This window comes from Condylura cristata, unplaced genomic scaffold, assembly GCF_000260355.1.
Source record: "Condylura cristata isolate star-nosed mole 26May11 unplaced genomic scaffold, ConCri1.0 scaffold00001, whole genome shotgun sequence".
Taxonomy (NCBI): domain Eukaryota; kingdom Metazoa; phylum Chordata; class Mammalia; order Eulipotyphla; family Talpidae; genus Condylura; species Condylura cristata.
In genome coordinates, this window is record NW_004567102.1 from 70,820,120 (window position 1) to 70,847,834 (window position 27,715).

At 39.7% G+C, this 27,715-nt stretch overlaps 1 protein-coding gene across 2 annotated transcripts in view; it reads right to left on the bottom strand.

The window, feature by feature from the left end:
* The window catches only part of MAP3K5 (mitogen-activated protein kinase kinase kinase 5), a 198,912-nt gene that overhangs the window by 123,879 nt on the left and 47,318 nt on the right, over positions 1 to 27,715 (bottom strand). For both annotated transcript variants that reach the window (XM_004673883.2, XM_012722711.1), the window contains exon 2: positions 556 to 695. In XM_004673883.2, coding sequence (XP_004673940.1) covers positions 556 to 678 — 123 coding nt within the window. In that variant the 5' untranslated portion in view covers positions 679 to 695. The remainder of the gene's footprint in view (positions 1 to 555; positions 696 to 27,715) is intronic.

Below are 27,715 nucleotides of genomic sequence, written 5' to 3' on the forward strand. Positions count from 1 at the left end.
TACAATGCAGGATAGAGGAAATACCTTCATGATCATTAAGTTCCTATTATGAAGAGAATGACATCTGGACACCCTGCATTTTGTAGACAAATAGAGTAAGTTTTTATTTCCCCTCTCCTATCTTAATTGAAATCATGTCCCAGGAAATTTGGCAGTTTTCTGATGATATTGAGGGAAAGAAAGTACAAACTCAGAGTACTTTTAGCAAGAAGCATATTGCTAGTTGGGGACAGGTGTGCCAGTGAAACCCCCAATGGTGACCCGGGGGAAGCTTCCCTATACTTTATGCAAGTTCCTCTTTTTCAGGTGTGAGCTGATGTCTTCCCAGGAACACAGTTTCAACAGCTGCAGCTCTAACTAGCACTCACAACTCAACAGTTATTTTCTTCACATTTCTATACTGAATTCTAAATAAAACCTGCAAACTAACTAGCAATTGTATAATTATCAGATTGGCAAAAACATCATTTCAAAAATATAAACTACTTAATTTTCTTTGGAGGACACCCTAAAACTCGGTGCCTAAATTAAATATGTAGAAGACACATGATGTACCTTCAGTGACTGCAGTGAGTCAGAATTAGTATCACAGTAGAGGATGATGTTGTTGGCCATACTGAAGCTCTCTCTCACTCCAAGGTGGTAGAACAAGGATGGTTGTCGGAAGGCATCACTCATCTCCACCACAGCAATATCTGCAAACAGAAAACAAAGTCCCCTAAAAGATGACACCAAAATAATGCCCCGTAAGCACATCTTGGTTTCTGTGACTTAGTACTCAAAAAGAAGAAACAAAGAAATGATAGGGACTTTCCCTCTTCATATACCACTGAATTTTTGATTTGCCGTTATACCCAGAAGTAGTTTTATAAAATGCAGTAAGCCTACATTTGAGCAAGAAGATTGTGTAATTACTGGAAACTAAAAAGAGTCTACAGTGATGGGAAGTTTGAGCTAAATTTCAATAGTAAGAATTTTCCAGAAGCAGATCCATGGGAAACAGCAATATATAATAAATGTAGAACAGAATTTAAAAAATCAAATAGGTAAGTTTATGAATGAACCAGAGCTTTATTTTGTAGTTAATTAATACCAAGTAAGTCCCCAGTAAATATCAAGAAAAAGAGAAGGTAAAGTATGACTAAGAAGGAGGTCATAGATGACTAATACTGAAATAGTATAAAGCTCATGCCAAAATTTGTTAATGTACGAAAATGAAATTCAGATTAGTGTCAAACCCATTTATATCTATGGAGAAAAACCTGCAATAAAAATGAGCAAAATGCACTTAGTGTTATTCTATACAATAAGATCATGCATGGGTTTAAAATGTGCTTAGGGGATACAGGGATGATTCAATGGAAAAAAATCATCAGCATCATCTGTCCCAAGTTCCTTAATTAAAATTCAAAATCTATTTCACATTAAAAATAAGTGACAAAATCAGGGACCTTACTTGGTGGTGCAGCTGGTTAAAAGAACAGCACTAAAAAGCTAAAGTCACTTCAGCATGAGTTCAATCCCCACCCCAGAGGTGACCCACATGGCCCAGCAGAACTCTCCTGACCCACCTGCTGCTCCCCTAAGCAGTGTACTTCATTGATCTGCTTGTTCTGCTCCCTACTCTGTCTCTGGTGAATTCTCTCACTGCTGCTAGACCTCTGGACTGTACCCCAGCTCTGTATGCGTAAATAAATAAATCTTTTAAAAAAAAAGTGACAAAATCTAAGGGAATTATGAGTATGACGAATAATGTATTTCAACGGCTAACTTTGTGTTTAGATGTATTTCCATGAAAAAAAAAATCAAAAAGAAAGCTATCAATTATTCCCATTGACTTGAAAATCCTGCATAAAGCAGAACTATTTTTAGAAATGAGGTAAAATTCTGTATATTAAAATACACAATTATCTTTACTTGTAGATGTTACAATCAACTATTATCCATAAGTAAAAGGTGAAAGATTGATCTGATATGAAAAGAAACCAGAGTATCTAACTACAATAAGTAATTTAGTTAGATGCTGAGATACAAAATAATTATGAAAACCAAGAAGCTTCCCTTATTATCATAAATACTTTTGGAAAATATCAAGGTATTTTTTTGTTTGCATTCACAATTGAAATGAAAATAAAACATACTTAAAAATATTAGTCAATTTAAATACGTAAAACTGACAACTAAAATATTAATATTAAAAAGAAACAAACCCAGAATGGAGTCATTTGTGCTAAGCCTACGAAGGCTTAACACCTAATCTAAATGTAGTTAAACTCCCCCCCAGTCATCATTGAATTTTTTGTCAACACTCATACAATAATCCTTCCCATTCCCCAAAGGAAGAGGAAATAAATTCCCGCTCTGTTTCTGAGTTCTGTTCTCTTGCACCCAAGTTCTCAATTGAAGTATTTTCCCAATACAGGGCCGGTCAGTTTGAGCTGGTACAGTTTAGTCTGGAGCCCAACTGAGCTGGCAGATGGTTTTGCCCAGAACTAAGTCTCTAGCTTTTCATACTACAAGCCCCCATTTGTTTAGAAATCCCAGCCTTTGATTTTGTCCCTAGATTCCAAGTTAAGAACTGCTGCAGCAGCTGCAATCCTAACTGATTTGGAATCAGGCCACAACGCCTAGTTCCAGGTTCCACAGTAGAACTGTTACAGATGCACAGTGGTCTTTGGCCAGGTCATGTAATTGATTATTGATGGGGTAGTAAGATACAAAAGGGCCAGCTTTAAGAGATGGGAATTTCTGGATTCTCTATTCTATACCAGTGGTCAGCTTTTATTCCAGTACCATGTTGCTTTAGTTATTGTGGCTTGATGGTATAGTTTGAAGTCCAGAAGTGTAACATCACAGTTTTCCCCCTTTTTAGTTAGGAGAGCTTTGGTTATTCAGGGTTTTCTGTATTTGTATATGAATTTCAGAAATATTTTTTTTCATTTCTTTGAAGAATGCCACTGAAATTTTCATTGGGATTACACTGATTGTGTAAATTGCTTTGGCAACATGGATGGTGCTGGAATAAGCTAAATGAAATCAGCCAGAAGGAGAAAGATAAATACGGGCTGGGATCACTTACATGTGGAACACAGATAAACCAAACAAACGGTAAAACAAAGACAAAATATAAAACTAATCCTTGAAAACGGATCATAGATGTGAGGCATCCAAGAAGCCAGGGGAGAAGCGGGGAGAGGGACAAGGAGGAGAATGGGGGTGGAGGTAGCAAGAGCACAATGGACCTTGTTGGAGAATTAATGGGGTGCTTTGATAGTGGGAGAGCTACAATAACCACACCTTAGGTGAGAAATACTATATTGTCACCATATTGGAAAAGATGTAAAACAAGAGTACTTCACTAATAAATTAATAAAAGATCTTTAAATTCCAGAGAATTCAAGTACCCTGCCTCCCAGTTAACCTGCTTACTTTATGTCTGACAACTATAGCACCAGAAGCTGTAGATATCTTGCAAAAGGGTAACATCTTACCAAAACAATCTAATTACAATGGCCATTATGGGGAATGTTTCAATTAGACAAGATCATTCATCTAAGAAGTGCACTAGAAAATAAGGGTTTCCAAACTGAACAAATAGGATACCTATTTTAATAGGTACACAGAAGCTTCTAAAATGTTTGAAAAGTCTAAAATAGCTTCATTAAAAGATTCATTATAAGTTAAATAAAGCCTGATGTGACTTCTACTGTTGCCTTCTTTGCTTCTTTACAGAGTTCATGTTTGCCAAGTCTCTGAATTGCCTTTCCATTTTAGGTCACTTATATTTTCGAATCAAGCTACACAAGGTTGCAGATGAACCTTCTCAGTCATCCTTCACTCCCTTGGACAAAGATCAAAATTAAGGGTCATAATTAAAGAATCTCCCAAGCCCAAGAGAGTCTCCAGAAGTCATTTAAGAATATAGTCAATGTAGGGGCTGAGGACACCAGACTGCTGACCTATCAGCATGTGGACAAGTTGGGAAGCCCTAGTAAAGACCATAAAGGATATGGGAAGTTAAACTGCAAACCCAGAGGACCATATTTGAGAACCTGGACCAGAAAGAGCTCACAGAATATCAAATTATCTTTTACAAGGTATTCCTAAGGTTTTCCCTGTGTGTACTTATTGGTCTATTATTTAAACATGCCAATAAAGGAAGGTGATTAGATGAAAGCCTGTTTGGAAGTCTTCTTCCTTTAGCATTCTGAGTCCTATATACTAAGAAAGGCCATCGAACCTTCTTTAGCTCCTCTTTGTAAATGGTTATCTCTTGAGATTAGTGGTTGACAAAAAAAGGCAGAAAATAGGTTAGGAGGTCATGGGTCTGACTGAGCTCAAGCTGAGCACTTTGAGAGGACCCTGGAGCAAAATCATAAACCAGCATCTGCTAAACTGCTGACCTTACAGCTGCAACCGTTTCCAGGCCAGAAACCTAAAATACCTGCTCCCCACGCTCCACGCTCCACCCCTATCCACACATTACACCCTTGTAAGGGTTCATTGTCAAAATATTACAGGGTAAGGAGGGCACCCTGAGACCCCAAACCTGCTTGCTCAAAATAGGTTCTGCCATCTACCTCCTCAAGACAAAACATATTCTAGTGTGCAAGGCTGTCCATAAAAAGTAACTTTAATGCAATTAGTGAGCAACAGAGAGAAGAAAAAGAATATAGCTTCCAAATCAAGCACCCTAAGTTACCCATCCCCTTGTGGGTAATTGCCCAGACCAACAGGGTTGGCCCAAGGCAGGACTGCTCAGGCACAAAATCTTGCTATAAATCTTAGGCACCTTCTCTTGTGGACCCATAGCAGAGGGGCAGAAAGGGCTAGGCAAGTTTGGAAGCAAGAGAATAAAATCAAACCCAACTCAAGATAAAGGCTGCCACTGTCAGCCCCACATCTCGTTCAGGTGTGTCCTTCCATGTCCCCCAGGTCCCTGGCTGTTAAGTCCAATGCTGAGAACCAAGTGCAATTTCTTCACACGATTCTGTTCTACATGCCTCCTCCAATCTTCTCTCTCTCTTCCCCTTACCCAGTCTTCTCCAGCTCAGCTCCACCCTTCCTTGGGTGGGGCAGGGAACCTGAAAACTCCCCTTTCCCTGGGGAAACACTGGCCCAAGTATCATTGTCCTCTTTTGTGATCCAGGGAAACAATGGAAAAAACGATATCCTTAAAGAACCATACAAATTCTTCAGTTCAAGTGCCTCTAAATGTAACCACAGGGAAGAGCCCCCCATATGGGTCCTCCTAGAACTGATGAGCCTCTAAAATTCTTCAGTAAACTGTGACCAGTAATTACCTTAAACAGCCAAAAGGAAACTAAAATTAAAATAAATGGGAAAGCCTGCCAAATTTTAGTTGATACCAGAGTTACGCTTCCTACTTTATTTTTTAAAATAGTACAAACCTCTGAGTATTTTATATAAAAGATTTTTGCGTGGCTTTGATTCCTTAGTCTTGTCAGCAAAACCAAGTATCTTGAGGGGATAAACATAGGTTAAAAGTTCTTAAAAATCAAGAAGACAAATAACAGATAAAGAATAGGTGCTTATAATTTACATTAGATATAAGTGGCCAAAAATATGTGGAAATGTTCTTCCTGTGACTCCACAAGTCCCTCAGTTAAAATTTTCCATGATAAGAGTATATAACAAAGTTCAGGAAGAATTTGTGTCAGTCAGTACTAATGATTTGGGGACCTTTTACTGAAAGAATTATATTTTGCTAGATGATACAGTATCAGCAAAAATATTAGGTAAAGATCTACTTTTTAAATTAAAACTAGTATGTTTTGCTTCCAATGGAGACCTCACTTTGACTTTCCTAGCCAGCCTGAACCTAATCTTTTAAGTTTTTTACAATCTTCCTTTAGATTAGAAGAGTAAGAATTCTAACCCAAGTCACCTAACTTAATATGTGGGCTACTTGTAACCTTGATATTAGAATGAAAAGTGCATGGCCTATAAATGTTCAGGTACACACCACTAAACTCTTCCAAACCGCCTCCATAGCCACTGAAGCCTGAGGCCATGCAAGGCCTCACACCCCTTAGTCACTCAGAGGCTAATCATTTCCAGTACTGGCCCCGGAGACGGAGACGCAGATCCTGCCAATCCAGAAACCTAATGTGCATCAATAGTGATGTGCCAAGGATTTAAGAGTTATTAACTAAACAGTTACAAGTTCCACCAGACTCAAATGGTTCACCATTGTGGGCCTCTGTTCAGCATTTCCCAGCATTCCTATAGACCCTAACAGTCAATAGCTACTTGCCTTCATCTGATACAAATAGCAATATACCTAGAAGTCACTTCTTAAAGTTCACTGAGAACACTTCTTATTTCACCCAAGTACTCCACCAAATATCCTCTAGTTCCCCGGCAAATCCTCTCTTCTATAAAACCTCACTATCCTCAATTATCCAAGAGGTATCACTACAAGATTCAATGAAATGGCTGCAACAGTTAGCTGGAAAGGGACATATATTTTCTAAGGGAAAATTACAATAATCTCTAGAAATTTCATTACCTAGTTCATAATCTAAGTGCTGAAGAAATCCAGCCATCTCTTTACAGATTAAGCAAATCCAAGAGTTTTCTAGACTTATACTAAGTGACAGCTTCAGGAGCTTCCAGGTTAAGCTGGTATTAGACTATAAGATCCTGATTTTTCTTTATCAGCTTCCTATTCTACGAACTTACTAAAATGTCAGTCTCTGAATTCCTTATTTGGAAAGATAAACATGAATAGGTTTTTTGTTTTGTTTTGTTTTGTTTTTCCCCCAAGACTATAACCAGCTCTGCAAGAAATATTTGCCTTAAGCCTACCTAACTATTCCAGACCTTTCACTTTATTTGTACATGAGATAAGTAGACACCAGGAATGTTCACACAAGAACAAGGCATAAACATAGACCTGTTGCCTATTACAGGAGGCAAAGTGATTCAATTTCCCACACCTATGCCAGCAGTCTTGAGGCTATAGAAGCAGCTGTAAAGTTAGTAAAAGCCTCAACAGATTTAACCTTAGAAAATGATGTTTATTTACAAACGCCACACACTGTTCAGTCTTCTTTTTTTTTTTTAAAGATTTATTTATTTATTCATACAGAACTGGGGTACAGGCCAGAGATGCGGAGGGTGAGAGGCTTCACCAGAGACAGAGTGGGGAACAGAACAGGCAGATGATCAAAGTACACTGCTGAGGGGAGCAGCGGGCGGGTCAGGAGAGGTCTGCCGCGCCATGTGGATCTCCTCCGGGGCAGGCGGGGATCGAACTCATGTGGAAGTGGCTTACGCTTCTTAGTGCAGTGCTTTAACCCACTGCGCTACCAGGGAGGGCCCTGTTCAGTCTTCTTAACTCTGAATTGACACAACATTTCTGTGTTAGCAGACTAACCTCCTATGAGAACCTTCTGCCACAAAATTGATGCCTTCACAGTGGTAAAGAAATTGTTGGAAAACTGTTTCCCACTTGGAGCCTACCTTCCACAATCTCCAATGATAGAGACTCCCACTTCACTTGGCCAAATCATATAAGCCTTAAGTCCTACAGCCATCCCAAGCTAGGTAGGTTCACCATCAGTGCAGGCAGTTTGAGAGAGAACCTTGGAGTCCTTGGCATCATCCCCACAGGTAAGAGGGGACAAGCCAGCAGAAGACAGGAACCGAGACCCCCACATGCTCTTTCCTCTCGGGCCATTCTCCACCACACTCTGCCACCCAACTGTCCTCCATGACACTGCCCTCCTCTGTGGTCATGCCACTCTTATATGCTCAGCCCACTTACATGCTCAGCTAGGTGCAGGTGCGCCTACTTACGCACGCCCCCACCACATTCCAGGTGTCCACCATCAGGCATGCACATCCCCAGCCCACGATCCCCAGCATCTCCTGCATGCAGGGTCACAGGTGATAGCCACAGAGGCCAACAAAGCAAAGCAATCTTCACTTACCCTACACCTTAATAAAAGCCTTACAGCCTTCTTGGAATTACTACCATTCTATCACCTCAATCACCAGGCAAGACAAGAAAACTAATGGGTCTCCCAAATTAAAACCTTGAAACTTGCTGAAACTACTGGACTCCCTGGTCTAAGGGATAGCCTTTGGTTTGGCTGACTTTTCTTAGAATGCTCTGTGGGACATAACAGTCCCCAAACTCCTGAGATAGTCACTAGCAGACTGGCTGGAGGTATGCCACCTCCAGCCAATTCCTTGCTGTGTTGTGTTACTATAACCAGCTTTCATAGGTCTTTCATGTCTTATTCTAAAGCCTGTCATTCACATGTCAGGTAAGTTTTGTGGGATCCAATTAAAAAGATCCTGTTGGCCACAGTCTGAGACCTGGGTGATTGGGAATTCTGGAACTAATATCAGAGGAAGTTGGGTCTCAAACCCCATCGCTGGGGGACGTTACCAAGTGCTCCTGTCCATTGATATTGCTGCAAAACTAGAAGTCATTGAGCCTTCATCTCATCTCACAGGAAGAAGAGTTCACCTGACATCTATCTGGTCTTGCACAGATGCTGCAGCCCTCTGAAGAACACTGGCAAGGGACAGAAGTAGTTGATACTCAGGTAGACGACTTCTGCTGGAAGACACTGAATTGAGACTTCGTAATCTAAATAAACAAAAAACCCTTTCTCGTCTCTCTTGCCTTTAATCTGTCTGGCATTTGTCTGAGAAGGTAATGCCCTATTCCTATCTCCCAGGTCACTGTGAGGGGAGTAAACTTTCAGATCGCTGGATTTGTCATTAAAAGCCTGACTAATCCATAATACTAGAGATCCCTTGGTCATACCTGTGACTAATACTTGTATTCCCAATGTCACTGTAAATGACAATCAACCTCTCTTAGACATCTCTTACTAAATCCAACTTCTATAACCAGAACATCTAGTCCATTGATTTTTCCTTTCTCCAATTATAACCGCATGCACTCAATTAGACACAATCACCATGTAAACCTTAGTACATTTGCACCCCCATGTTCCCACGATTACCTAGATCAGATCTGCCCCACTCACTAAGACATCTCAACAGCAGTGCTATGTCTTGCAAGGCATTTAGAATAACTATTTCAGGCTAAGAGATTCTCTTTCCAGTTGAGCTGAAAACCTGACTAACCCCAGATTGAATGCCTAAGCGAAGCAATTCCACTCACAGTACCTCCTGAAGGAAAATAGCTTGTGCCTGGGCAGAGTTTATCATTGTCGGGGGGTGTTGTTCTTGTGTGTGCATGCATGCTCACGTAGCTGGGGCATACCAGGGCAATGTTCTTAAGATTATGAAGCTATGTTCCTAACTCCCTACAAATGAGCTAAGGCATTTCATTGTCAACTAGCCTGAATTTACACTGTTAGGTTAGAAAAGACCCACTAGGAGACATTGATTGACTCAGGATTCATGTCCTTCAGTAGGTCTCTATTTCTCTGACTATATGACTATTCACCACCCCTTGAAGAGACTGCAGTCTTGAAGAGACTGTTGCTGAGCCAATAACCTAATAAAGAGCCTTAGACTTTCTGACTAAAGTTGTTCTTCACAATAGGAGAGCATTGGTTGTCTTTTGGCTGAGCTAGAAGGAATATCTGCGGTGGCCAACACCAGCTGCACCATCTGGGTTAATACTGCTGATGTAACACTTCTGGGGAAACTGAAACTCAGCTACATAAGATCACTGAGCAGGGCATTGAGGTTAAAAGGTGACTCCTTCAGTGAGGTGTTTCTTTTGGTTGGTTTGGGTCTTGGGGACCATGGTTCCAGAGTATACTCCAAAATTGGAAATTATCTTGCTTATTGTAATCATAATAATCCTTGATGCACTGTATCCTTTGAAAACTTTAAATGCATGTTTCAGACTCTAACTACCAAGCAAATGAATTTCCTAAGATTCAGATATCAGAAAGGAAGTAAAGACCGACTTAAAGATTGTGAGCCTGAAGTCATGACTTGTGACAGTCAAGTTTAAGCAAAACATCATGATTTACAGATATCAGACAAAGGTAACAAAAGCTGTGAGAACTACAAAGAGGTAGCTGGGTGGTGCAAAGGTCTTAAATTTTGATCACATCTCTCAATGTAACTGAGAGTTTGATCAAAAGGGGGAAATAGTTAAAAAAAAAAAAATCCAAAATAGAGTCACTTGTGCTAAGCCCATGCCACCAAAATAAGATTTCAGGCCCTAACCTAATTACAGTTACAACTTTTCCTAAAACATAGTCTCATCTGACCAGTGTGAAAATTTCTGGTCAGAATCTAGAGGGTAATCCTTTACATCCCCCAAAGGAAAATGAGGTGATCACAGACTTCATTTCCCATAGGTAGGTTACCTAGGCCTGAAATAATTGCTTTCTGCTGTGACTTCCTTATCTTACCTTTAAAAACCTTTCCTACTCTACCCCTTTGGAACCCCTTTCTGCCTGTCACCTGCTTTCTGCTTACTGCCCAATTCATGACTCATTGAATAATGCCACAGAGAGCATTAAGTATGTTCAGTTGGATTTTTGTTATTTAACAGTGTAAGTCATCTCCCACTGGTCAATTAAAGCAGAAAAACATTACAACAGAAAACTAGGCTGTGGACATAGGCAAAGAAAGGCACAAAGGTATAATTAAAATGGTTAAACAAATATAAAAACATATTCTACATCTCATTATAATGTATATTAAGCCAAATATACAGTGTCAATTATTTTGCCTAACAAGTAGCCAAAGATATTTCAGAATAGCCAAGAAAGATGCAGAGAATGGCATGCTTACATGCTGTGGGGAAATATAAACTTTTTAGGATATTTCAACCCTCAAAACTATGCACATTTTTGACCTAGTAATTCCATTTCTAAGCATTTAATCTGAGAAAATTCTTATTAATTTGAATGGATTTTTAATAGGCTTACTGAAATATTACCTTTACAATAAAAATGGAAAATGCCAAGATACCCATCAATAGTTAAATGGTTAGGTAAAATTCAAATAACAGCATAGAAACAGTATAGAAATATTTAGTAATGGGGTAAATTCAATCTATAGTAACTGACATTAATATACATCATATGCATTACAATGCATGGCAGATACACTAAAATATAATGTGCACATTTAATACTTAGTATTCTATGTGTACATATGTACATAAATTTTAAAAGTCTGGAAAGTTATAGTCCAAAATGTAAGGCATGTGAATAGCTGTGTAATGGGATTATGAATTATTTTTTCTTCCTTATGCCTTCTATGTATTTTGCAATTTCTATTATGAACATTGGCCACTTTAATAAAGAACTTTCCAAAATACAAAAAGAATATTAAAGACACGTGTAGCTGAATGTAAAACCAAAGTGCAGCACATAAAAATAAAGAAGATTCTTGAGAAGCTGTCAGTCGGCCTTAACTAATGCAGGTGAAATCAGAATTCATGTTCTTTGAAGGAGAAATAAATCAAATGAAATGGAGGATAGAGACAGAAAACTTATTGATTATGAAAATAGAAGACAGGTCAAAGGAGCTTCAAAAGACTTTTTTCAAGGATAAAAATGACTTACAGGTACTTTACTACAAAGAGTTTTCCTTTGGGGTCTTTAAAATTTCCACATAAAAAATCAATACATGAAAAAAATGAGTCACCACATCGCACCCACACATCCCATCTGCCTCCTGCACCCACAGGTGCCAGCCTCTCAGTCAGTCGCAATGCTTCAAAATCCAGACAGCAAAAATGGGGCTGCAAGAAACCATGTAACACAAGTGCTGATGAAAACTAAATGAGACATGAAAAGAAAAGTACTAAGTTAAAGCAATAACTGGTGGGGGGGACAGGGGACAATGGTTATTTTTAGAACACTGACTGGCAGAATTTTATTTATTATAAAATAAGAAATAAAAAGCAGAAAGCTTTCAGATTGAGAGAAGCTAGACACTGAAAATAATTGGCACAAGAAAAATAAGGCATATTCCCTAGATCTGAACATGTAAGCAGGAGAATCGATCCATATTGGGGATGTTATATAAAACATTAAAAATGTGTATGCATATAATTTAAAAATACTATTATACAGCATAACTCGGAAAAAGATTGACTTTTCTCTACTTCAAATTCAGATAAATCATTGTTCTAATTACTTGTATTCTTTTCTAACTTTACTTTTTAAATTCTCATAGAGTAAAATTCACTCTCACCTTTTTTTGGTAATGTCTTCAAAGCCTATGTCACTTTGTTGTTGGCTTTGTTTTCTTATTTTTGAGGTTTATGGGTTCTTTCTATTATCTGGATATTTCTTTTTCAGGTAGGAAAATTTAACAATTCTTTCATGAATTAGAACCTAAAAAAAATCTTTGCTTAACCCAATGTCACAAAAGCTTTCTCCTAGAAGTTTTACAGCATTCTTTACATTTCACATTTAGGTCAATGACCCATTTTGAATTAATATTCATAAATGGAGTGAAGTATCAAGGGTCAAGGTTGGTATTATAAAGGGACTACTTTCTCCACTGAATTCTTCTCCAAAGCCACCTCTGGTTCTTTGTTAAATATTAACTGGCTACATTTGTGTGAGTCTATTTTTGGGTTTTCTATTCTGCTCCATTCATCTATGTGTCTACCTTCTGCCAATACTACTGTTTAACTGTTGTAGCTTTATGGTAGCTATTGAAATCAAGCATTGTGAGATTCCGACTCCAACCTTCTATTTTCAGAAGAGCTATTTCAGTTGTTCTGTTAGCATTCCTGAATAAGTTTTAGAATCAGCTGGTAACTGAGATCTATCACTTACTATAAAAATATCTTCCGGGAATTTTGACTGGAATTTTGTTGAATCTGTGTATCACTTGGGGGATAATTAACATCTTGACAATATTGTCTTGCAGTCCATGAATATGGCACATCTCTGCATGTATTAGGTCTTTTATCAGTATTTTATAATTTTCAATAAAGCTCCTGCATATATTTTGTTAAAAAATATATATACAGATAAATATACAGGCCCTCTGTGCTGGCACAACAGCACTGCCAGAGAGCCACAGCCACTTCAGTGTGAGTTTGATCCCCAGCCCTAGAGGTGACCACATGGCGTGGTAGACCTTTCCTGACTCATCCGCTACTCCCCTCAGCAGTGTACTTCCAGGATCTGCCTGTTCTGCTACCCACTCTGTCTCTGGTTAATCCTCTCACTGCCCCTGCACCTCTGGCCCATACCCCAGTTCTGCATGCATGCATAAATAAATCTTTAAAAAAAAATATATATATATATGTATATATAAAGTGCATATATTTTGATGATATCATAAACTACATTTTAAAATTTCCAATCCCAATAGTTCATTGCTAATATGTAAAATCACAGTTGATTTTTGTATAATGATTTTCTTTTGTTTGATTTTTTAAAGATCTATTTATTTATGTATACAAGAGCTGGGGTGAAGGCTAGAGGTGAGAGGATTCACCAGAGTCAGATTGATGAGCAGAGCAGCAGACCTATTGAAGTACATTGCTGAGGGGAGCAGCAGGTGAGACAGGATAGGTCTGCTGCACCATATGGGTCACCTCCCTCGTTGGGGATCAAACTGGTACTACAGTGGCTGCAGATAGTTTCATAGTGCTGAGACTTAACCCCTTGAGCCACCAGGGAGGGCCCTATAATGATTTTATATCTCGACACTATTAAAACATACTAGTTGCAAGCATTCTGGGTGGTGGTGGTGTTTTTTCATGCTTTGGGACTGTCTGCATGGACAATCATGTCATCTATAAGAAAAAATGGTTTCTATTTCTTCCTTCCCAATCTGTATGTCTTTTATGGTTTTTGTGTCATTGGCTTTTAAGTTGTTATGCTGACTAGAACTCCTAGTAACATAGCAATTTTTTAATAGCAATATTTCACAATATAACTAAAGAAAATATTGACTTACTATGTTTACCTTTTGACTCTAATGGGTATCTTCTCAAAGGAGTAATAAAAACAAGCAGGTACAGATTGCCTGCCTTGTGAATAACTCTAAAATATGCTGAAAATGTAAAGGATGATGTAATTATGCTAAATTAAGCAAACACCGCATACTCTGTAATTCCTGAGTCCCACTTACATGGGGTGTAGCTTATCCACTTTATCTCAGAAATAGGTATTAAGTAATTACTATCCATCAGTTATATGGTTTTCAAATACTAACTCAACCTTCAGGTAGGTAACATTATTACTTTTGGACACTGAGCACTGAGGGGAAGAAATAACCTGCCCCAAATAAGCTGGGAAGTGGTGACAACAGGATTCACACCCCAGCAATCTCACTGGAGAAGCCCTGCTCTGAATTCAAAACTGAGCCTACATACTACACTTTCAGGTATGGAAAGTCCTAAGGACAGAGCACAAGCGAAAGGCACAAATGATACGGCAACCAAAACATAGTCTCCCATAATGTAGGTCATGAGTAAATACACCTAAAAATTGCTTAGTTGAGTTTTAGTGGTAATACTGCTAATTAAATGGCCACATTGGGCCCTTCCTGGTGGCATAAGGGTTAGAACGCAGTACTGTGAGCTGGCCACAGCCGCTTCAGTGTGAGTTCAATTCCTGGACCAGAAGGTGACCATACTTCTCTTGCCCGCTGCTCCCCTCAGCAGTGTATTTCGTTGACCTGCCTGTTCTGCTCCCACTCTGTCCCTGGTGAATCCTCTTACTGCCCCTGCACCTCTGGCCTGTACCCCAGTTCTGTATGCATAAATAAATATTTAAAAAATTAATTAATTAATGGCCATATTTAAAAGTACAGACAAAACCATGGAAATCTCTTCTATATTTACCTAGGGTGTGTATCTTTCCTTGTTCCAATTGAGCTAATGTGAACTGGAGTGAAAGTTAGGCTTATCAAGGTTTGGTTTGGGTTGTAGGGCAGTAATATAAAACTACTGTACCTAAGTGCATCCTGGGCACCAGGGGCAGCGGTTCATAAATGGTGTTTCCTTTTCTACTGGAATGTTTCCTTCGTACCATACCTGTGAGTAACACACATGAATTGCTGCTGCTGGTGAAAAGCACAGTTGGACAATTAATCTCTAGTTAATTTTTATCCATTCTTTTTCCTTAGGCATTAGCTCACTGATAACTAAGCAGAAACATAGCAGCGATTTGGTTTGCTATAGTCTACATGATGCTACAAAATTCCCTAAAAAAGGAAACTACCCAAGTTGTGACAAAGAAATACTCTATCTAGTCATGATGGATTAATCTTCAAGATGACCCACGAGTGCCAATTTAATTAGACGAATGTCTTCTGTGCCTATTATATATAAAACCTCTGTTATGTGCTGTTAGAAAAATTAAGAGAAACAGTGAGACACAGCTTTTTCTTTTTTCTTGTGAAACAGAAACATGTGTTCACAAACACTGATAAAAGATAGAATGCAATCAGTGCCGGGGACAAGTACAGCACTCAAGAGACCACGGAGGCCAGTGGTGGCTGGACAGAAGGTAGAAGATTATGTAGACAAGGTAGCAGCTGTCTGTGGTGTGGTAAACTAAGCACCTCAAAGAGTAGACAGATCAAAGGCATTGCAGAAGAAACCGGAGACAGGAAAGCAGCCTGCAGCTTGGTCAGAGAAATGCAGTAAGCCTCAGCAGGAAAGTGTCAATTTCAAATGGGATCCCCAGTAGGTGAACCAAGGAAAGATCCCCTGAAGATCAGGCCTTGACCCACAAATGTTCACTCTTTCCTTAATTCTTAAGGGAAGAATAACAACATTTCGTTGATTGTACTACTTTATAAGTGATGACGGCCATTTACAACTCATCTACTATGTGAAAATTATCAAAATGTTATGCCTGATCTAGCAGTCTTGTGAAGACTGTAAGTCATTTTTCTACAGCATGCAGGTATGTAATGTTGGGAAATTGCAAAATTCCTACTGTATATTTAGAATTGTTGAAGTTTTAAGAAAGGGTAGAAGAATAGTCCACAGTCATTGTTGTCTTGAATTGTTCATGATTTAGCAATCCCTCCTATAAGCAATTATTCATTTAGCTTCATCAGCATAAATTTATTTTCTTGTATGTTATTTAGTTAAACCCTACCATGTATAATGATAAGAATTTGTGTCAACAATATATTTTAGCCCACAATTTCCTCATCACTTAACTCCAATAAATGAATATATATGCAGTGATTCAAACATGACTCATCTTTATATTGCTAAAGCCAATGTATACATAATCTCTCCACCCCAGCCCTAATTTGCTCCTTTGATACTTGTATGGATATTACACTGAGGTTTTGGTTTTGTTACTTTTTTTTTTTTAGCATGAAAAGTGAGGAGTGGGATGTTGGAGAAAACATTACACCTCCAGATGTTGGTCTTTAGAAAAGTTGAGAGTCACTGCACTGAAGAGGAGAAAGAGCTATTAGAGAAAAAAGGAGACATTTAGCAGAAAGACAAAAATGAAAGAGAGGAAGAATGGGGAAAGAAAGACATAGAGACTGATGTTGTAACCTCTCAAATGCTCTAATTTAGAGAATATACATCTGGAGAAGGTGCTCCTCGCAGTGCAACAGAACCAAGTTCTCTGCCAGGAGGTGACAGAGACTCAAAAAAGTCACTGCAGAGAAGAGTTACAGGGGAGTGAAATGTAAAGAAAAGCCAGGCTATTCTGGGACTGCCAGCGTTTAAATCTTAATTAAGTTTTATATAGATGACCAAGAACAATACCATAAATTCTCTAAGTTCTGGTTCATTTCATCAGCTGTAGATTAAGGATATCAACACTAATATTTACCACACAAAGCTACTGGAAGGATTATGTGTATTCTAGGCACAGCAAACTCTTAATATATGGTTATATTTATATGGTACAATAAAAAGAAATATTCATAGCAATTTATCCTGAAAGTGTTATTAAAGACAGTGCTCTCTTATAAAACCTGATATGAATAGTTTCTTATGGAAATAATGTTAAAATCAGATTTTAGAAGACCAATATAAAATTTTTGATTTGATTTGATTTGATTAGCCATTTCCATGAATTCTGAGAAGAGTTAGAGCAGTATCAAAGCTTTGGGAGATAAATCTAGAATCTGCAGATGGATAATAGATGAAACGTTGGAAAGCAACGACCAGCTGGTGTCAGCAGCCTGTACCCTAAGTTCTGTGTCTCTGTCCTGTCTGTCTTCACTCTGTTCCTATTAGCCATTTCTTCCAGACAAAACTATAGAAATTCAGTCTAGCCTGGCTGAAGCCAAGATGAGGTAGAAGGAAGACAAGAATTAAGCCAAAACCTCATCATTCTCTTAATAAGAAAAAGTACACTCACTGGCAGCAGGACAGACCTGGTTGAGACCAAATGTGGCAGAAAAAAGGGCATAAATGCAATGACTAGAAATCTACCCTATTTCTTTGAAATATCCTAATAAACCGACATTCTAGCCTCTCCTTCCTTAGATTTCCTCCATGTAAATCCCTGCTTAGCCCCAATTTGGGGAGATAAGCCTGGAGATGAGACAGCAGTCCCCAAGTCCTCAGGTTTGCCAGCTTGACTTCCTTTCAACAACTCTTGTCTATCAAGTTTTGGCTTATGAGTAGCAAATTGCCAGAATCCAAACTCCAAAACATAAGTAGTCATTTAAAGGAGAGGGTGACCTTAATTTAATATATAGAGACAATATTGGGGATGGGGAGTGGAAAAGAGGTTTTAAAGAATTGGGTTGGATTCAGAGTAATCAAAGAAAGAATGGAATAAGTACGCTTCAAATTTTAAGGATCAAGTTGTTGATGCTTTGCTACGAACACAGAATGTGATACAATAGGAAAAGCTATTTTTGGAGCAGGAGCTTGAGTTCAGATGGCACACACTGAACGGTATGTATGTTTGTGTGTATCTGACAGCTGTCATTTTAAATCTCAGCAGAGTGATCAGAGAGATCTAAGAATTCCAGTGATGCGTGATCATTGCAACGGTGGGCATAGATGAGACTGTCAACTTAAGAGAGCTTAGAAAGAAATGAGAAGGCATCTATGACTCAGGAAGTCATTGTGTATAACTGACAGAAACATAGATACATATATGTTCACCAAGGGCATGTACAGAATGTTCATAAGAGCAGTTATTTGCAAACCATCAATAGCAGAAGAAATTAAGTATGCTACAGAAAGATAACAAATACGATTCAGCAATGAGAATTAAAAATCTACAACATATGACAACATTAATGAATCTGATAAACAGATTAGTAAGAGAAGGAACCCATATACAAAGAGTAGATACTTTATGATTCTGTTAATATTAGATTTAAAAACATGATACTAAAAGTCAAAATAGCAGATACTTTGGTGGGAATAATGGCTTAAGGCAGGTGAGGTCTTGCTTGTTGATGTGGGTGGTGGTTCATCAGCCATGTTTGCTTTGTAGAAATTAACGCCTCTCTGATCAGTAATTTTGCCAAGAATATTAAAAGTGGGTTGCATTTAGATCCCTATAACATTATAACAAATTACCACAAACCTAGCCTATTAAATTTATTCCCTCACACTTTTAAAACTGGAAATCCAAGATCAAGTGTTATCAGGGCCAAAGCCATGTTCCATCTGGAGGCACTAAGGGAGAATCTGTCTCTGGCCTCTTCCAGAATCTAGCCCTTCTCAACATTCTTTGATGAGTGGTGTGTGTATCTACAGTGTCAAGTTGCCTTCTGCTTTCCTCTCATAAAGACACTCCTGATGGCATTTGAGACCCATCAAGATAATCTAGGAATAAGATCAGTTTACCCAAGATGCTTAATTTAATCACATTTGCAAAGACTCTTTTCCAAATAAGGTAGCATTCACAGGTTTCAGAGTTTTGACATAGATGTTGGAGCTTAGAAGTGCAGGTTATGTTTCAGCACACTATAGGATTGTAAGAAGACTGGTAAGTACAGTAAAAGCTAATGGTGCTTAGTAATGAATACAGATGATTCTCCAGAAAATTAACAAAGGAAGGGGATGAACACTTGGTACAAAATAAGGGTTTTTACATTCAACAAAGAAACCAAGACATCAGACAACACTGAATTGAAGTGAAAAACTTCAAAGTTTTTAGTTTTAAGCTGATATATTTCAGCTTTTGTAGAAAGATTACAATGATTAATGGAGAAGATCTCTATCTTCTCAGATGAGCAGCTGAGAAGGGAAAAGTCAACTTTGACAAACAGTGGAGATACTTCAAGACTAAGAAAGGAAGTAATCAAAGAGAAAGGCCAAGAAATAATGAAGTAGAAGAAAGAACATTAAGATCTCGCAAAGTAAGTGGTGATTCTGGTGGTTCGCGGAGAGGAAAGCCTAGCGCAGGTTTGGCAGAGACCAGCCTGCGTGCTTGGGAAATTATTGGAAATCTCTCTGAAGGCAGCTTTATCTGTGTTGTCAGAAGTCATAACCCCAGCCTACAGCCATATCACTAGGAACATTCCAGATGATGTCCCCTTATCCATAACGGAAAGAGTTCATATTAGCTTTTCTATAACTTACAATAACAGGAATGCTACCGTAACAACAAAAGCAAGATGCAAACCCATGCTTCCTAAGAACCAAAACATTAAATGTCCCCTACTTCTAGCTTCCTAAAATGAAGACACAGATGATGAAAAAAGGGAAGATACAGCATAGATTTCAATTTTACTCTGCTTACTGGTCATCGATGAACGCTTTAACTAAACATTAAAATCTTAATCTTACAATGTATATTGTTGGTCACAAGGAGGACTGTACTAACGAATTCTCCCCTTCTTGTAGAGAAAAATTGCCAGTACACAGCAATTTGATGGCAGTTTAGTACAAGTGCTATTAAGGGAGTCCTGTAAATACTCTTAACTAGATTTAAGTTTCAAGTGAAGTCTTCATATCAGTACACCAGGAAAGTAGATAAATCATAATTTATATCTTTGGTGCATAACAATTACTTTATAAAATGCTATTTCTCTTGCCACAGGCCAAGCAGTCCTCTGCATAATTTTGCTTATTACAGAACTACAAATAGGTCTTCTATCAAAAAGAGTTATTCACTTTCCATTTCTTTTTTAACATTATGACAATAACAACAGACCTGGTCAGTGATCTATAAAGAATGGGTAATATAAAAGCCAAAAGTAACTCTAAAGTTTATTATATGACAGAGCCATGCTGCTCATTATCAAGAGAAATGGGATACGAGGCGGTTTTCTGTGGTAAAATTTTTATATCATTGAAAGATATTTCTCTCTTTGAAACTGCTGTTTCCTGAAGACATACTGGCTTTAAAAATATAATCATAGACTTAGATTTCCATAAACTCATTTTATGTAATAAATTTCTGCCCTTTAGTATTTAGTAATCAATCTATTTTCAAAGATACTGAAAGTGATACTTATGCACATTTAAACAGGCTTTTTAAAGGTTTACCATAGTTTTTATTGTAAAGTGCATGACTTTTTTAGGTCTCATATTTAATGTTAGTTAAGTCATCAAAGCTGCATTTATGCTTCAGTGAAGTTCCCAAACACACAGAGTAACCCTTTGTAATTCTAACACTCTTACACAAGAGTTCTCCTTGCCAACCGGTACCGATAATCTGCCTCATTTAATTGGCACTTGCATTAAGCTGTATAATATTTAAGAGTTGATTTGTGAGGATTTTTTTTTTTTTTTAAATCGGATTGTTCCTCACAGACATACATCCCAGGGAACATTTTTTTCCTAAATGCTTTATATTTTTGCAGCTTATTCACACAGAGACAGCAGAATATAGCCATGGGACACTTGATGGTGCTTTCTAGCAAACATGCCCTGACCATTTCATCTGTGTTCAAGGTCCTGATGAAGAGACGTTTCTTCCCCTGCCGAGGGGGTGGTTGTGGTTTGTGTGTGCGATGTTTACATAAACAATAACAGTCATAGCAGAATGACACAGGAAGACAAGCACAAAACCAGATTTTGGAAAATTCTACAGAAAAAATGAACTGGGGTCCTCAACAAAAACAAATACAAGAGGTAGAGAGCAATGGAGGGGAAATTAAGTATTACAAAAGACTAAAAAGATGTCATCACGTGAAATATATAAGCCTGATTTGGATTCTGACTAAACACACAAAGAAATGATACTCATGAAAAAATTTGACAACTCACAGGCTGTTTGATGATCATAAGGACATATTTTAAATGTGTAAGGTAATAAGACCCTTTATCTTTTAGAGATTACACATGCAGAATGGTAATTTAATTCTATGTTAAAACGAGAGGATGTGGCCCTCCCTGGTGGCACAGCGGATTAAAGCACTGCACTGGGGGACTAGAGCCACTTCAGCATGAGTTTGATCCCTGGAGGTGACCACATGGCGTGGCAGACCTCTCCTGACCCACACGCTGCTCCCCTCAGCAGTGTACTTCATCGACCTGCCTGTTCTGCTCCCCACTCTGTCTTTGGTGAAACCTCTCGCCGTCCCTGCACCTCTGGCCTGTACCCCAGTTCTGTATGAACAAATAAATAAATCTTAAAAAAAAATAACAAAAAACAGGAGAGGATGTGAACTATGTTTATGAGTGCAGGCAGCACACAATAGATGTTTTCTTTGTCAAAGTATTTCTCCTCATACAACATAAGTTTAATTAGAAGTAACAAACACAATATTGTTCCTACTACAGGAAGAATAAAAAAGGCCAACGTCAGCTCACATGCTACCTGTTTCTCACCTACTTAAGGAAGTCAAGTTGAAACATTTTTCTTCCTTGCCTATATGTGCTCTTGACCTCAGCGATCCAACTCAGTCTAGGAGGCTGGTCAGTGCCCAGGGGCTGGATGCTCCAGGACCATTAGGACGTCCCCAGGGGGAAGCTTCTCTGAGTCAAATTCATTAACATTCTAAAGGATGTCCTGCTTTTGCTTTCTCTGGACCCTGTCAAAGTTACTTTCAACTAATAACTAAGCTGCATCTAGTCAAAATGTGCAGTGTGTTTGTTCAAGTTTATATGTCCTTCAAAAGTGTAATTCTGTTCACACCGCAGATGTGTAAATATGATTCTGCCAGTAATGATTTCACTCCACAGTTTACATGTGACATTCCATTTGAGTTCAACAGTTCATTTTGGAGTTTTAGAACTTCATTCTTGAGGGTGATCTATTAGAATAAGTACAGTGAACACATTCACTGTTACACAATCCTCTTTACTGCTGACAGACTTAGGTGACTGACCTTAACTGACCGTAATGAAATAGTGTAGATTCTTTTTTCAAATTTAACTAAAATAAGTTGCTCACTCTCTAGGAAAGTTAAGGCCTGTTTGTATTAATGTGACAGATTAGTGACTTTATAAAAGTGTTAAACTCTCTTAAAGAGAGTTCTGGGTACATCCAAAGATAAGAGGTTGAGATAAGAAGGGCTGTTCCAAAAGACGCTGTTCAAAAGACCAGGGAGGAAGTGATGTGGCACACCCCTTCCCCTCCCTGCCTTACTTCCTACAAACATCTGCTTTCGAGACTTTCAAGGCCTCTTGTCACAGTATCTCAGTCTCTTACCCTCCCTCAGCCTATCATCGCAGCACTCTGAAAATGTTCCCTGTACTCTCACACTCACTTACTTTAGCAAGCATTTATTATAAAGTCTGTGCAGGCTGCTGGTGGGAATGCAAACTAGTACAACCACTATGGAAAACTGTTTGGAGGCTCCTCAAACTGCTAAACATGGAGCTTCCCTACCACCCAGCAATCCCACTTCTAGGTATCTACCCAAAAGACACAAAAACACCGATTGAAAAAGATATCTGCATCCCAATGTTTATTGCTGCTTTATTTACAATTGGAAAAGCATGGAAGTAGCCCAAATGCCCAAAAGTAGATGACTGGATCAAAAAGATGTGGTACATATACACAATGGAATATTACTCAGTAACCAAAAAAGAGAAGCACATGTCTTTTGCAGCAACTTGGATGGAGCTGGAAAAGATCATGCTTAGTGAGATAAGCCAGAAGGAGAAAGAAAAATACTGGATGGTCTCACTCATAGCAGGAGTATAATGGAGCAGGCAAGAAAATAACAAGAATAATGAACAGCCATATACCAGAGACATTTTGCAGGGGCGGAGTGGGGAATGGGCTCAAAAATGGGGGGGTGGGGAGGGAAGTGCACGGGATTATGGTGATGGCACACGGGTGACTTGGTGATGGGAAACCCATGGGGATTACAATTGAGATGAAAAAAAAATGTACAAAATGATGTAAAAATAAAATGTTATAAAAAAAAAAAAGTCTGTGCACGGCCCTCCCTGGTGGCGCAGTGGGTTAAAGCCCTAAGAAGTTAAAGCCATCTCAGCATGAGTTTGATCCCCAGCCCCGGAGGTGGTCCACATGGCACAGCAGACCTCTCTTGACCAGCCTGCTGCTCCCCTTTGTCAATCTGCCATTCTATTACCCACTTTGTCTCACTTGAAGCCTCTCACTGCCCTCCCCCACCCACCCTTGGCCTGTACCCCTCATCCTGTATGCATAGATGGATAAATCTTTTAAAAAAAAAAGTCTGTGAAAGTTATTGCAAAAAATCAGTACCAGTCCTTCAGTGAACTTATACCCTGTAAGTGAGATGCAGAAACAAAGGCCAAATGAAACACATGTAAATGATCCACGGGAGCCCAGACAAGATTAATTCTGATGAAGGTCTCAGGGAAGGGATTGTGGAGGCACAGTAACAGGGTGGTCCCTAAGAAAAGGGGAAGTTCTAGGAGGGTGGAGGTGAGCAGAGAAAAAGGAGAGAAGGAGAGAAGGAAGCTGGATGGAGAACAAGAAGGAGACCTGAGGAAGCCACATGGAGCAGCGAGCATGTGAGGAAGAAACCGTGCTTGTTTTCTGACTCTGGACTGGTTAAGGCAGATGTGGGTGAGAAACCTGTAGGGAGGTGACTATGGCAGTGTTTATATTGATTCTGATTTTGCTCTTTTGCTCCCAGATTTGTCTGGCCATTTCTGACCCTTTTCTGGCCAGAAGGTGCTTTAGTCTGGTGGCAGCTTTCAGGCCTTGCTTTGGGCCAATCCCTTTTGGGTTGACTTTTGCCCATGAGGGGATGGGTAACTTCAGGTGTTTGATTTGGAAGTTGTATTCTTTGTGTCCCGTATTGTATATTTACTGTATTAAAGTCCCTTTTCATTAAAGTTTTATGTTTTGTCTTGTTGTGGCAAATGGCAGAACCCACTTAGAGCAGACAGGTTTGGGGCTTCAGGGGTGCCCCTCTCTCCCCCTGTCCTGGAACAGATTTGGTGTCCTGTAATAGCACCAGCTCAAAGAAAGCCTTGAAAAATGATAATATTTCAGTATACAGAGACTGAAAAGAAAGGGTATTTTTAGCTGCTCTGCTCTGCGATGGCATAATATCAGAGCTCAAATTTATATCGTTTCCATGTCACTGGAATGTCAATGTTATCTATCTTTCCTACTCCCTACACCCAGGAGAGGTGCACAAGCTTCCCATGTTAGCTTCCTCCAATAATCATCCTACAAAGATGGGCTGCTCGTCTGCAGCAGAAGGTGGGAGGTATCCAGCAAGTGACCTTATGAAAAAGGCTTTTGAGATGTGGAGTCAACTTTTAATTTACATTGCTAAAGCAGAAAAGACAAATAAAAACCAACCAACATGAAAGACCTCTGGGTAACAATAGGAGACTGTCCTCCAGGCAGTGCTCAGCCCTAAGTCCACAGGCATCACCATCACACCACTCTCTTCGTTAAGGATTCAGAGACAGGGAAGAACATAAAAAGCATCATATTTCCCACAGGCAGTGGCAAAATTAATTCTTTTGAAAGAGAGCTGTATATCTTCTGAATTTTTAGCACAGTTGTATTTGTAGAACTGGTGAGGGGAGAGGATGTCCTGAATGAGCTCCACAAACTCAGGTGTTGTGGACTCTAATCCGACCCAAGCCAAAGAGATCTAAGGCAACAAGGACTGCAAATCCCATAATGCCCCCACTGAAGGGAGGCTGCTGGGAACTGGGAGTGGAGTTAAGAGCTGGGCTTGGTGGATAACCAGAGAGCTGTGAGCCTTCAGCATCCTCTTGGTCTCATAGCTCAGCGGAACTGGTAGGATGCACTCACCAATTTTTCTCTCTCCCTTTCTCTCCAGGTTATTCTTCTTTTCGTTTTCCCTTTTGTGTTTTTGTAAATAAACCCTGTATTAACCTTTTGTGTGTGCCTGTAGATGGGTCTCATTATAAGTTTTGTTATTAAGCACACAGGTGAGGACCCAGACTCAGGCCAACCCATTTCACAATGGGGTTGCCCTGGGACAGAACAACAATCAAAACCAGAAAGAGCTTAAGAATTAAAATTACAGTGACTTGAGTTCAGGTGACAGTAACCTGTACTTAAAGGAATCTGCTGTTGGACGGAGAGTAACCTGCAGCTACCTCGGCTCTGGCACAGTAATAACCAGTTTAGTCAACAGTTCGAGTATGTTCATTAAATCCCTACCATAAATAAATCTTTTAAAAAAAAAATCCCTACTATGTACCAGGCCCAGAGGACCTGAAAGTCAGACACATACATTTACATACACCCTTCTAGTCCCTACCCTTAGAAGAACAGACAATCAAATCTACTCACATACACAAATCAAATCGTGGTAAATCTCGTGATCAATTATAGGGCATTCAGGGGAAAAAACAACAGAGAACTGCTTAGTGGTGGGACACACCAGGCAAAGTGATGGGATCTGAAGGAGGTACAAAAACAAAGGGAGATAGAAATCGGTGTGGCCTGCCAGTCCTGACCAGGCTTTATGCGTCCCTCCCACTGGGTGGGCGTAGCTCCTTGGCTAACCAAGTCTACACCTCAACTGTGTAACAAGCTTCCTAGGATCACAGGGCCTGAATCCTTCCCACAACCCCCAGGGGATTTCCTCATCTGCCAAGTGAGACTAGCAATACTTGTCCCTACCACCAAAAGGGCTTAAAATGAACTTTCCATGAAATCTGGCATCATTAGTGATGGAGGAAGCAATGCATAGAAGGCATCACAAGACTGAGTCACACAAAGGGGTTCAGACAGGAGGAGCTAGTGCAGCAACTGACATAGCCATAACATCAAGGTCAACCCCTGTCAGGGATGCCCCTGATGCCTGAATGTCTGCATGAGTTCCCAGCAGGTAACAGACTGTTGGGGGTTGTGTCTGAAGCTCAAATCCAAAAGATGAAAGATAAGGACTTGGAGATGAAGGTCATCAGAAATCTCTTCAGATTCTACTCAAAGTCAACCAACCTAGGCTCACAGGGATTGAGTCCTCCCAGGGAAAGGCTGTCTATATCAGTGCAGTCTCTCCTCCAGGGCAGCCACTCCTCTGCCCACCTGTGCCTATGTAGGTGCTTCTTTCCAACCGTGCTTTCCCTCTGCAGGGCAGCAGCATCCTGCCTGCCCATGGCCTGTACCATGCCAGGACTTCTCTGCATTGACCTACCTCAGGGGAGGCCGCTCTCCTAAGACCACCTGCCTGTTACTATGCAGGTCTCTCCCTGCAAACCTGTCCCTTTTGGGGCATCTCTTTCTGCCCACTTGTGTTTATGCAAGTGTGTTTTCTCTCCTGTCTTTAAAACTTCCTCTTTAAATATAACTGAGTGTGTCTTATGAAGAATCCTGCGGTGTGCTGCTGTAAGGGGAGCTCTGGCGAAACCTTTCCCAGAGTGAGCCCAAGGACCCCGAACTCAAAAGACAACATCAATTAGGACTGAGCCACAGATGAGACGTAGGCACGTCTCACTTCCCCCTCACCACTGTTAATAATTTATAGATAAACTTGCATACCTTTCCTTTTAGATAAATGGGAGTTAAACAATCCATACAAGGAGTTTCATTCTTCTCAGCAGACTCTTTAGCTTCCTTGACAAAATTTCTAGTAAAAGAACGTCTTTGACAAAGGTCCTAAACCATACGGGCCCAATCCATATTTGTACTTAACTATTTTGGGATCTCGAGGGCACAGAACAGGGTAAATAATTGGAGGCTTAGAAGGTGCCAGAATGGCCTGCTGAATACACAAACTAGTTTGCTCCAAACAGTCCCAGATTATCCCATTGTAGCTTCACTCTGTCACCGTGAGCAGTGAGGTAGGCCCTCAACAGTGCTGTCACCCTGCCCCCAGGGGCAGTGTGTCACACAGGGCCTACAGCTGCCAGACAGTCACTAAGAACCCCATTATGCCGCTGCCACCCCATTAAACCTGGTACCCAGGCTTCTACAAGATAAAAACTCAGTCCCTGATGTTTTTCAAATTACTTGCAGAAGTAAGTTGCTTTTTCCAAACTTCCCAAGCCAAACCAGTGGGGGAAGTTGGGGGAATTTTTAGAAGTGGAATGGACTAGAATCACACAGCGGCTGACTCTGAGATCCTTGCTGCTCGCAGTGAAATGAACTTGTTTTTGCTGTTTTTTTTTCACCTGTTACTTAGCTCCTCCCCGCCCCCACCCTTTCCTCACTTTTCACCTTTTATCTTGGTCTCCCTTTCTTGGAATCTACCTCAACGTGTTTATCTTTGTCCTCTCATGTTTCTGCTGTTTGTCTTACCACTTCTTACTGAAAATATCCATGGTAGGGTCAAGTTTCTTTGAGACACTAACAAGCTTGATCTAGGTTTAGAGCAGTTCACATGTCCCCTGGAGCTTAGACTAAACGTCCCAAATACTCTTCAGAAACTTGTTTAAACCAGGCAGCCAAATCTGAAAGACTATATTCTTTCTCCACATTCATTT